Source organism: Protopterus annectens, chromosome 10.part0 (assembly GCF_019279795.1).
Source record: "Protopterus annectens isolate FY-2018-M chromosome 10.part0, PAN1.0, whole genome shotgun sequence".
NCBI lineage: Eukaryota > Metazoa > Chordata > Ceratodontiformes > Protopteridae > Protopterus > Protopterus annectens.
In genome coordinates, this window is record NC_056744.1 from 622,079,574 (window position 1) to 622,092,692 (window position 13,119).

The 13,119-nt window shown below is 42.6% G+C and overlaps 1 protein-coding gene across 1 annotated transcript in view; it reads left to right on the top strand.

Moving 5' to 3' along the window:
* Nucleotides 1–8,428, top strand: part of CZIB (CXXC motif containing zinc binding protein) — a 277,446-nt gene extending 269,018 nt beyond the window's left edge. The window contains exon 8 of the mRNA XM_044085446.1: nucleotides 8,131–8,428. Within this exon, the coding sequence (XP_043941381.1) occupies nucleotides 8,131–8,208 (78 nt within the window). The 3' untranslated portion in view covers nucleotides 8,209–8,428. The remainder of the gene's footprint in view (nucleotides 1–8,130) is intronic.
* The last annotated feature ends 4,691 nt before the right edge of the window (nucleotides 8,429–13,119 follow it).

Consider the following 13,119-nt stretch of genomic DNA (forward strand, 5'->3'; position numbering starts at 1 on the left):
CTGTTTGGGCGCTGCCCATCTGGATGAAGATTGCAGTGTTTGTACTGCATTTGGCCAGCGGGCCGTCATTGAATTGCATAATGAACTTGTGCTGAAGGAACTTTTCCCAACACCTGCTGGAGAGCCATCCAAAGCTATGTTATCTGCTTCTGGAGACTCACTGTCTGCTAAAAAGTCATCAGACAGACATAAAGGGATGAAGAGTGGTGATAAGGCAAGGGAAAAATTTAAAGACTCAAGGAGACATTCCCATGACCACTCCTCATCAGTAGCTTCTTTGGTTCTGCCACTGAAGCTTTGTAAAGCTTTGGTTTTGACTCCTCCTTCGGATGTGACAGTTAAAGGATCTAAAACTCCTCCCTAGCTGTAGCTAGTCTACCCCAGATTGCACTTCCCTTTCTTGCAAGAGAGATCAGTGTTTAGATCTTCAAGACCTCTGTTTACTTTATCCTCTGTCAGGTCATTCCAGTCTGCCAGATGCCTAATGGCAGCAGATGTGGATAGGATGATGAGGAATTTCCTCAGGAACAAATTCAGGTGGAGGTGCTCTGCTCTGACACCTGTTGGACCTGTGAGCTTCAGCCTGTCACTACTGCCTGTGGTTGCTCCTACCTCAAACTGCTTTCTGGTTCCAGGGGTTTTGGATTCAAGCTTCTCTCAGGGATTGCTCTTGTTGGATTCAAAGTCTTGCTCTGGTTCCACTCTGGTGACATCTATAATCTAACTAGTTATGTGCACCTCTGATCCAGAAGGATCTCTGAGCCAAAACATCAATGACAGTTCCAGGGGTTGTGGACTGATAAAGAAGTTATTGGAGCCTTCCCTTACTCTTGGAGCTTCGGTGCTAGATAGTCTCAGCTCCACCTTCTGTCTTAGAGTAGAGTCTGCCTGGTTCCTGGAAGCAGCCTTGTTTTGATGCGTCAGCTCCTACTGGGGTGGTATTGGGTTCCCCCTTGCCTTCTGCCTTCGAGGCTGTCAAGAGAGCTCTCTCCATTTCTGGAGAGAGCTCTCTCGACAACCTGGAGAGAGATCTCTCCATTTCAGCAGACCTCTTTTTTTAGTTTCTTGGCTCCATCTGTTTTCCTGTGAAAGGTCTTGGGGCCGGGGCCTGATCCTGCTCCTCTTACTCCATCAGGGCAGTCGGTTCCTCTGAGCTTTGATAGTCCACATTCAGGATTCCATCCAGTCTTCTGAGCTCCTCTCCAGAGCATCCCACCACACAGGCCCCTCAGAATCATGTGTGTAAGAGAAGGCACATCAACTTGTCACAGAAGTCGCTCACTGAAGACACAGATTTCGATGAAGGGGAAGTGTCTCCAGCTCACCACTTCAGGACATCTCATTTGGTGAGATCCTTGAAATTTTGAGACAGAAAGGTGGTGTGGTGATCTGATGCCCCCTAACTAGAGGAATCAGTGTTTCTTGAGGCCTTCAGATCAAGCTCAGCTACTTCTTGGTTGGTCCCTCCTGCCAATGAGATAGTGGATCTAATCTCTCATCAGGCATGGAAAGAGCTGTATGTGGCAGAACCTATTCTGTGCAAACCTGATAGGCTTCTTGTTGCACCAAAGAATTGCCAATATTGGAAGAAGGGCCTGGTGGTGGACACCATGGCAGTAGCACCAGCCACCAAAATGGAGATGGCCAAAGAGAGCTCATCCTCATCCTTCCATTCCCCTAACAGGAGTCAGCAGCATTGTACAGGGCTGAGAATTGAGTTTACACTTCAGCTACCTTTAATTTGTGTGTGCTGAATTTTGGCAGTTGGCGGGTGTTTGACACTGCACCCAGAAGCCTGAATAGCCATCAGCTACTCCATTCTGTTTTTCTTTATTTCCTTCCATCATCAAAGAATCTCACCCACATTCCACCCTCTCAGAAAAAAAGAAGCTGCAGTAGAAATAAAGAAGCTGCTAGACAAGCAAGTCATCCAGAAGGTCCCACCAGACCAGCAAGGCTCCAGAACTTGCTCAAGATTCTTTTTGGTGCCAAAAAAGAATGGGGACCTCAGCCATCTCAGTCAGTATGTCAGGCACATGAAGTTCTGAATGGTCCCAGTACAGTCCATTTTTCCTGTCTTGAGGAAGAATGACTGGATGTGCTGTATAGACCTTCAGAATGTGTACTAGCACATTATGATGGACAGGCAATCCAGAAGGTTTTTCCATTTCTGCCTGGAAGCTAGTCACTTTCAGTTCAGAGACCTGCCCTTTGATCTCGCCAGAGCCCCCTGAATGTTCACCAAGTGTATGGCAGTCGTTGTAGTTCACCTCAGACTACAAGGGTTCTGAGTGTTCCCTTACATAGATGACTGTCTCATTACCCCTTCTAGTAAGCCTCTTTTTATTTAGGCCAAGGACTGTTTCCTTCATCTTTGTTTCCAGTTGGGTTTCACAGTAAATCTGGACAAATGTCATCTTCTGCTGGTACACACTGTGGAATTTATAGGTTCTTATTTAAATACCACAATCCAGATAGCAAAGCTGCCAGAGAATAGATTGTCCACCCTGTCAAACCAGGTACTAAAGGTTCTATCCTGTCAAAAGCCACCAGCCAGACTGGGTTCTCCAGCTACAGGGATTGATGGCAGCCTCTATCACCCTTGTTCCTCTTAGATATTACTTGAGAGTTTTGCAGTGGACACTTGCAGTGCAGTGGTCCATCAGTACCAACTCATGAGTTTTAGGATTTGTGTGACAGACATGTGCAGAGCACCTGTAAGGTGAGGGATTCAGTCTTCCAAAGCATCTAATGGACATCTGTTAGTACTCCATCCCAAAGCTACAGTGACCATGGATGCTTACCAGCTAGGGTGGAGGGGTTATTACATGGGAAATACAGTCCAAGTAATGTTGTTTTTTTCTGAGGCCAGTCTTCAAATCAGTGTTCTAGAAATGAGGGCAGTTCTCCCAGTGTTGCAGGCCTTTTAGGATGTCCTTCATGCTGGGATGATTTCTATTCAGACTGACAACATAGTCTGGTATATCAACAAACAGAGGAGGACATGATCCTACCCATTATGTTAAGAAGTGATGAGTATGACAGTGGGCAGTATCTTTTGATCACTTTCTAGAAGCAATGCATACACTGGGGAAGTCCAGTGTTCTGGCAGACAAGTTGAGCAGATCTGTCTATCTACCTCAGCAGTGGTTCCTCAACCCATTCTGTAATCTTTTTGATTTTCCCAAGAACACCAAGTGCAGCAGGATCTTTGCAGTGACCCCCTCCCCCGAAAGAGTCACTGAGAGATGCTATTACACATGTGTGCCCACCCACCCCCCAGTCTTCAGTATGCCTTTCCCTTTACTCCTCCAATTCCAAAGTTACTGCAGAAAGCATCAGAGAAGAATATCTCTATCTTCCTTATTGCCCCTTTCTGAACTCAGCAGTTGTGGTTTCTCTTTCTCTGGCTTCATTTAGTTCACCCCCCCCCCCCCCAGGTGCTGGATCCCGATCCAGACCTCCTGTCTCACCCATTCAGAATGCCTTACCTGGAGATTCAGGCCCTCAAGTTAACCACTTGGTTTCTCCACTTCTGATGATGGCTAGTCAGTCCATATCATCTTCCCCAGTAAACCATATGCTTACATCTTTCCAGACAATATCTATTAGAAATATTTACAAAAGTAAGTGGAAAAGGTTTTCTGTTTGGATTCCCAAAGGCATTTGGATCCTTTTTCTGCTCCTTTCCATGTAGTCTTAGAGTTTATAGCATCTGTTTTCCATGCTGGGGACAGGTACTCTACGATTAAGGTTTTGTTAGTGGCTATTTCAAATTATCATGTTGGAGAAAATCAGGCTAATTTAGCTTATTTTAGATTAGGAAAAGGTTTCCTAAGGATAACCTTCATTCTTTGATCCCCTCTTAGGGACCCTACTCCTTGAGATATGACAATTTTGCTTCATGCTTTAACACAGCCACCCTTTGTACCTGCTGCCAGAGTAGATGTCAGATTTTTGACTTGGGGAAAACAATTTTTCTAGTGGCAATGATTTCTGCACAGAGAGTATTGGGAATACAAAATCATTTTCCACAAGGACAGGGTATCCTTGCAGACCAGTCCATCCTTTGTCCTCAAGATAGCTTCTGAGACCTCAATGAATGAATGCATCTATAGACCATTTTTTTTTCCAAATTTTTCCAGTAAAAGAGAACGTATGCTTCACTTGCTGAAATACATCGCCAACTTTGTTTCTACCTTCATCATAACAAATCGTTCAGGAAGACCAATCAACTATTTGTCTCTTTTTCTAAGGCTAAGATGGGCCAAGAAGTTTAAAATGTATACTGTGCTAGATGCTTATCTCACTATATATGTCACCTTTACAAAGAAAAAGGTTTGACCCTGTCTAGTCCGGTGAAATTGTATTCATCTAGGTCTCTCTCAGTGATGATATTTGTGCAGCTGCCACTTCGTCCATTGTTCACACATTTATTTCTCATTACAAGCTGGATTTGCTGTATAGGAATAGAGTGCTTTTGCTTCACATATCCTCTGGATTATCCTTACGTGAGGCCACTCAAAGGGCTGTGAAGCTGTGGACTCTGCCACATCCATTGAGGAACAGATGGAAGAGACAACATTAGATACAAAAGTCATGTACTTACTGTCATGATCTGTGTTGTCTGCTTCCATTCTTCCTCAGCTCCCTGCCCTCCTTCTCCTTCCATTCTGTGGAAGATAATTCCTTTGGTTTCTGGGTTGACAGTATGGTCTACCCCATGAGCAATGTCCTCTGCTCTTTTAGCTCCAGAACAGTACTGCTTCAGAGATCCTTTGTATTTCAGGGTTTGATATCAATCATTGTGCTTTGCTATGTCATGGGGAAACTTGATTTGAAGTAATTTGGGGGATAGGTAGGATTATGGGTTAGAGGTGGAGCCTGAGCTATATAACCTAAAGGTTAGAGTAGCTGAAGTTGAATCCAAAGACCATCCATTGAGAAGAATGGAGGCAGACAACACAGAGCTATCATTATGGGAAGAACATAAATTTTGTTTCCTATATATCCACCTCATAACAGATTTTGAAGTTCATTATAGGAGCATGGCACTTTCACTTTGCAGTACTATGCCTTTGGCTAATAGCTGACCCTAGACTATTCATTGGGTTAGCTACCCTTTGCTATGGTAGTGTTCATGGACTTCTTGTACACATTTACCTGACCCCAGTGACTTTTTGTGTCTAAGACTCAGCCCAGGAGTTCACAATAATAGTCACTGGTTCATGTTTGTAGTTTTGGCTGCTTAAGATTGACATTTAGTGGGTAGTATTCTGGAGTGGTTTTTGGGGTGGCCACGGTGGTGCAGTGGTTAGCTTTGCTGCCTCACAGCAAGAGATTCTCCAGTTTGATCCTTGGCTGGGGTGCCTTCTGTGCGGAGTCTGCATGTCCTCCCTGTGGTCGCGTGGGTTTCCTTCGGGTGCTCCGGTTTCCTCCCACATCCCAAAGACATGCTGTAGGTGGATTGGACACTCTAAATTGGCCCTAGGCATGAGTGCGTGCATATGTGTGCCTTCTGTGGAAGGTTGGGCGCTGGGCTGGCAACTCAACACCGTAAAACTCCACTACCAGTCATGAGTGGACATGTGATCCGCAGTGGTGACCCCTAACTGGGAAAAGCCGAAAGAAGAAGAATTCTGGAGTCGTTTTTAAACAGAAACCTGCCGCTACTGGTTACATGTCTGCCAGCATAGTCAAGGGTCGGCATGCCAGACATCACATGAAACAGTCCCAGCATTATTGGGTCTGATTTTTATCAGTATGTGGGTGGCAGATACGTCAAACTGTGCTTGGGTGTGCATCTAGATGTCTTACCGGTGCGGGGAATGATCTCCTGTGCAAAGGAAGGTGCACATCATCCTGAAAGAAATGTTTGCAGTCCTTAGCCCTCAGATGTCATTCAGAAAAAGTTTACTTACAGGAGTACTGCAAGCTAACACTGGTGACTCAACAGTTATGTGGTACATAAGCAGAGCTCATCTTTCAAGATAGACAGTGAAATTATTGGAGGTAGTACAGCCTGTGAATCTGTAGATACAAACAGTTAATTTTCAGATGGAAGAAAGTCTTTAAACTGTCATTTTCAATCATGATGAGTGGCAGCTAAACCTACACATTTTCCAAAAACTGGCCTCTGCTTAAGGACTTATGCAAAGGGGCATGTTCACATCTCTGAAGATTGTTCAGTTGTGCAGGCTTTAGACAGGGACTCGGAATACCTTCTGAAGATGGGGAAACAGGCTTTACACATTTCTTTTTTGTGAGTACTATAGAAGTTGTCAAAGAAGAAGTCTGCAAAGAAAAAGCCGCATTTGATTCTCCTCCTTCCTTTCTGGCCTATATGTTATTGTCCAACCTCTTCAAGGAGATGACAGTATGCTTTGTTACAGGTTCCTTTTAGGGGTATCTCCTTTATCATCAGTAGGATGGAGTGCTGTATCCAGTGTTATGGTCCTTCCATCTGTCAGCTTGGACGCTGGAGCGTTTCACAACTTTCACCTTTATCACCCACGAAAAACACAGCCTTAACAGCATGAAATGTTTGAATGTATAACATCCAACATAAACATGTTATTAGTATTAGGCAAGCAGTTAATCTTTCTCTTTTATATATTCTTTATATTTTGGATGTGTAAAAAAACACTCAGTGGGACAGTGCGTAGACTCTCTTCTATTTATGTACAGCCACTGGCAAGCTAAATCCAGGCATCATTCTTTCTTCTAGTACTGAACTTCTTTTAATGCCCCCCTCCCTTGCCTTAACACTTGCTGTTTTCGGGCTTGGCCATCTTAATACCCAAATCAAGCAAGGAATTTATTAATATGGCTTTGTGTGGCTTTCCCTCTTGTAGTTCTTTCTTTCAATTCAGCTGTTTTATCTATCAGTATTCTGACATCTTGGATTTCTGGTGCTGCCCTTGATTTCCATATCCTTATGACAACTTTGTTTGATAATGTCATAATCAGGATTAATGCTTGAACAGAGCTGGAGCCTCCACATGTCTTTTTGAATACAAAGATTCATATCCTTTTCCACCTAAATAGAGGCTGTTGGGACAGACAGTGAAACATCACAACATAAGTGAATGAATTGCCTCTGCATTCACAGTGAATTCCTTCTATGTGCCCCACTTTCATGTTTAACTATGTTTCCCACTACTTTATTTTGAGAGATAGTACAGTGAATTGTGTTGTGTGGCTACCACAGTAGTATGCTTGATTAGTCCTTTTACCAGAAAAAATGTGTGCAGTTAAGTGTGAATGGTGACCGAGACCATTACCATCTTGTTTTCCTGTGTTTAGCTACCACAGAGGTCTGATACCTTTGCAGATTTATACTGTGCATGTTGGTCTGTCCCCATTGTTGAAATTCACTTAGACTCATTGTATTAGTAGAGCCTGATCTGTTCTGTGACAGTATGGTATCCATTTTCTATGGTAGAGTCTGCAACTTTATATGCCATTAAAGCAACTGGGGAAGTGGAAGATACCAACCTAGCATAAATTCTAGAGTTAATGGAATTAACTTTTGGAGGGGGGAAATTTTTTTGATATTTGTACTTTTAAAAATGACAACAGCAAAGTACAGTATTTTGTTGGCCTCCTGTTCTGAAACTAGAACCCCAGGGGGGGACTAGATTAACCTTGCATGCGTTATGTTTGCAGCCAGTCACAAACTGTTAGCTGTAAACTTTTACCTCATTACTTCTTATGGAAATCTGGCATTTTGGGATACAGAGGATTTGGCAATGGAGGAAATGGTTTTCGGGGAGAGGAGTGAAGCAACCACACCACCTCTAACCCATCCAGCCTGAGGATAGGAGGAGGTGATGTGACATGCCATGATATTGGTGAGGTGCACCACCTGATGGATGCCGGGGTACACTTTCCTTGTGCAAGAACTGGATCTGCATTGGCTCAGCCATGTCACAGTGCATATCGTTTCTAGCTGGACATGTGGAAACACGTTTTCATCACTGGGCTGGCATTGCAGGAAGCACATCTTAGTGTAGCTCTAGTTGCTATTAGCATCTTTCATTGCATCTTGATTGGACTTGAACCTTGCACGTTTTTAATGTTTAAGTTCTTTTTTATTTACGCACTTATGATGTCATTTTTCTTTTACAGGATTGGAATGATTATGATGAAAAGGTGAAAGAATCAGTTGGGATATATGAGGTTACCCATCGGTTTGTGAAATGCTGACACTGTCCAAGAGATGAATCATTTTGGAATGATGATGCACCATTACATGGATCTAGTGTAAAAGTCAGTATAGATCTGGACTGCACTACAAGCCACCTGTCATAAAATATGGTTTACTTTCCTAGTGACATTGTGTAAATACCATTTACCTGAAACAGTAAATGTCTTTGAACTCAGTTGTGCATAGCAAATGAAAGGAGTAAAGAACTTTATTGAAGAAGCAGTGTTGTCGTTGTGTTCTGTTAAATAGCTAGTATGACCATTGTTGTGTGAAAAGTTTTAAGTCATCAGTCTTTGTCATGTTAACAGAGTATAATTGACTATGTTGTGCCCAGAATGAGTCTGTGAGGAATATTTATGTTTGTTTTAAATTTATAAACAATATTGCATCGTCTTGCTCTAAGATAACTCCAGATGTTGCTGGTGGATCTCTCATTAGTTTCCTTTGTTCAGCAGAAAAAAATAAGGCATTTAAATGTCTGCTTATGCTAAACCAATATGAAAGTGTCATTCCTGTCACATACCCAGCAGTTTTTGATCACCACTGGATTGAACTTCTGCATCATTTTTCATTGTGTAACTCTACATTTTGTTTCAGAAGCAGTTCGTTTTCTGAGTCTCTTATCAGTAAAGAATGCATTCCAGGCTATATCGCCATCAATTGCACTTGTAATCTTTACAAACTAGTACAGGAAGCATGCGGCATCAGCATTTCTGGGAAATCTCTCAATACAGACCCAGAGGTCTCCTGTTCACATCTTCTTTCTCAGTCTGACCAGCCTTACTTTGGGGTGTGTGTTGCAGCTTATTTCCACAAGAATCTTTAGCCACATACACATTTTTAGCACTCCTATCCTGCACCACGGGCTGACATTTTTCTACTCAGATAAGGGGTAATTTTTTGCAGAGCTGGCATGTCTTCCTTACCTCCAGAGCAGATATCATTTACTGTTTTAGCAGATATATGGATGACGTCTATTCATCTGGTTCCTTTTGGCTTGACATTTTTTTTTAGAAGTCTTCATTACTCACCACATCATTGACCTGTCTCACATGTCTGTGAAGTTTCTTCAGCTTAGAAACTCAACTAAAGCAGCCGTTTTGTCTGACAAAAAACAATATTACTGTCACCTCCAAGATAAACACCAGCATAATCCTAAAAAATTCTGGGCTGGTTTCAATCACCTCCTTCATCCAGGTAAATCCACCACCCCTACCCCTGAAAAACTCATTGGTAAAGATTCTAGAGAAATAGCCAACACCTTTAACTCATTTTTCACAGAGACCATCCAGTCCCTCGCCAGCCAGCTTACTACTTCTCCCTCGACTATACCCTCAACTAAAGACCCAACTCAACCCTCCTTTAACCTACAACCCACACCTACCTCCTATATTCAACCCTCTTGAAAAACTCAAACCAACCACCTTAGCGGCTGACTTACTTCCAGCCAATTACCTACAAATAGCATCTGATGCCATAACCTACCCTGTTTCAATCTTGATCAACCGGTCCATTTCTGAAGCTTCTATTCCCTCAATCTGGAAAATCTCCTACATCATCCCTCTACATAAAGGTGGGTCCTCCACTGACACATCAAACTACAGACCCATAGCTATACTATCTCCTCTAGCCAAAATCATGGGCAGCTGCATTCACAAGCAACTCATAACCCATCTTACTCGAAACAACCTCCTGTCTCACACCCAGCACGGCTTTCTCCCCCATCATAGCACAACAACTGCTCTCCTCTCCTTTGTTGACTCAGTTAACCACAATCGCAATAATAAATTAATATCCTCTGCGCTCTTCCTCGACCTATCCAAAGCCTTCGACATGGTCAATCACCAACAGTTGATCCACACACTGGAAACCTTTTATCTTAGTAAATTAACCATAAACTGGTTCAATGACTACCCTTCTTGTAGAAAACAGGCGGTTCAGTGGGAAAATAGTCTATCCGACCTACTCCCCACAAATATCGGTATTCCCCAAGGATCTATTCTTGGTCCTCTTCTTTTCTCCATATTTATAAATGGTCTACACTCTATCATTCCCAAAGCCACCTGTATTCAATATGCAGACGACTCCACCCTGATCTGCTCTGACATTTCTCTCGCCAAACTCCAAGTCGCAACCCAAAACTGCTTTTCCTTAGTTGAAAAATGGTTCTTGGAACTAAAACTTTTACTTAACCCGTCCAAAACCAAATTACTTCTATTTTTCCCCACTCCTATTACCCCCCAAGGAAATGAATCTCCTAACACCAACCGCCCCACCTTCCACGTGTCCTCCAATAATGGGACCATTATCGAGCCTGTCTCCCACACCAAACTACTAGGCGTGACCATAGACCACAAGCTTAAATTTGATACGCATGTCAGCCTAACCATTAAGTCTGTAAACAAGAAACTCGGGTCCATGTATAGAATTAAGAACTTCCTAACCCCGCACACTAAACTAACCATTGCCCGGACCCACCTCCTCTCCACACTCCTGTATGCCTCCCCTATATTCTCCTTCCTTAACAAAAGAGAGCTTAACAAACTATCTACAACCTATAACCACATAGCCAGATTTATAACAGGAATGCCCTATCATCATTGCCACAATCTAAGGACACTAGAATGGTTAGAACTGCCCAACATTCTCAAACTCAATCAACTCACTGAGGCATTTAAAACTATCAACTATCCAGACAAAACCTCCTCACTGAACAAAATACTTACCCCTACTCCAACCTTACGTCCTTAGGTCATCCAAAGCCAGCCATACAGACTATTAAATCTAATAACAACTTCGGGAGGTGAAGCACTCTATGCCAATTCTATTGGCAAATCCTGGAATGCCCTCCCAAACAACCTAAGACACATGACCTCCCTCCACCAATTCAAAAAACACCTCAAAGATCTCCTAAAGTCCCAATGGCTATGCCCTTGCTCTAATCCAGACTAATAGCAAACATCCCAGGCCTACCGAGCCTCTACCAAACCCAAACCCGTAAGGGTCCACAATATAGCCATGTTAGTCCATCTATCTAAGTCTGTTTTCCTCTCTAAATAACTTGTATAACCCTTTTGCTCATTTTATTTGACTATGAATGTAATATTAATTACTTGATCTTCTGATGTTTTTGTTAAACTACCTCTGTTCTTTGGAGCTTTTCTCCCCGGGCCTCTACTGAAAATGGACATGTATCCAGCTAGACTAGCCCGGTCAACAAATGTAAAATAAAAATAAAATAAAATAAAATAAATAAATAATGTGCATATGGGTACTAGATACAGTTGCAAAGCATTACCAGTGATTCTGTTCACTCAACAGCGTAATGTAAAATAGTATCAGTCTTCCAGAAAATGAAGTCCAGCAGCTTTTAATAAAGTTAAATTGTTAGGATCTCACTTGTTAAAAATATTTGTCAGGATATCTCTCTCCCTGGCTATTTCTCCAGAGCTAGATTGGAGAATAAGTCATGGAATAAAGCTGGCAGGACTTCATCAGTGCAGGAATAGGAGGTAAATCTTCCCACAGGGAGAGTAGTGAGCAGCATCCCAGACAGAAATCTTATTCAGAACAGAAGGAAAGTAAAACTTACCACAGCAATCTGATTCTGGGAGAATTAAAAAGCAGGTACACACATCTTCCCACCACAGCATGATCAGCTCAAGTTCGAACATTCTAAAGTCTGACAGAACACGGTATCAACATTTCAACTTACAGTCACCAGTAAAGGCATTGCCAGAGAAATCTTTGTTTTGCTATGAGTGTTCACAGAACGTCAGCACAGATTGTCAAAATACAAACATGCATTGTCTTGCTTTAGTCATTATCCCCTTTGATTTACAGCACTCATTGCTATTAAAGCGATTCCATTTGCCACCCTCAACACAGAAGTGATTAGCATATATTACAGCAGATGTCAGCATTTTTACTCATTACCGAAAACCCATGCCAACATGAGTAATGAAACAGACACACATGAAACACAGACACATATAGTGGGCTAAATGGCTACAGCTACACGTTTGTCACTTGTCTTAATCAACGGGTTGGAAGGCAATTATTCCAGATGGAAGGAATTTCAGGAAGTCCATTTCATATGGATATATATCGTCTAAGTACTAATGATATCCAGCCCTTCAACAGTCATATAACCCCCTGAGAATTTAAGTTCAAACGGCTTCCTCCTTGTGCCAACTTATAGTTTGCCAATGGGAGGTGCCATGCTGGAAATTCCCCTTGTACCCCCTCCCTTTGATACCACTTGCTGTGTTGGAGACTCACCATTAATATCCTGTACCCCCCATCTGTGCTACCTTTCACAATGACGGCCTAGCCTAAGTCACCTAACTCATTGGAGAAGGCAAAAACTCTGTTGTGAAAAAAACAGGAAATTCCTTCTAGACTTTAGGGCAGTCTCCTTTACAGGTCAACAGGTACCCTGACTAAACATTAGTCTCTTGCTTGTTAGCTTAGAAAAAAATTACCTTCTACTTTTATGAGGGGGTTGGGTGGGGAACAGCTTTGTTGTGAACTTGGTGTGAAAAAGATTAGACCACTCCAGCTCCAGTATTTTACCTCTTCCTACCAGACAACTCCCCCCCCCCCCAACCTGTTCTATCACTGTCTGGTCATGCTCTGTTCCATTGCCTCCAAACCCCTTTTTAAACACCATGTGTGTAAACTCACCCATCCTTAAATGACTGTCTGTGACCAGCTCATGAGTCCTTGCTTTCTGAGCTTGGCTACAGCTCTCCCATTACCTAATTAGACAGAAAACTTATTTTCTTACTCTGTCCCACTTTCTTTTCATTACCTATTTGCAGTTAAAGGTAGCAATTAAATAAGACTTACAACTTTGCAGCAGCCTTCAATTTTATTACCCATTACTGAATCACCCATGGCAACATAGC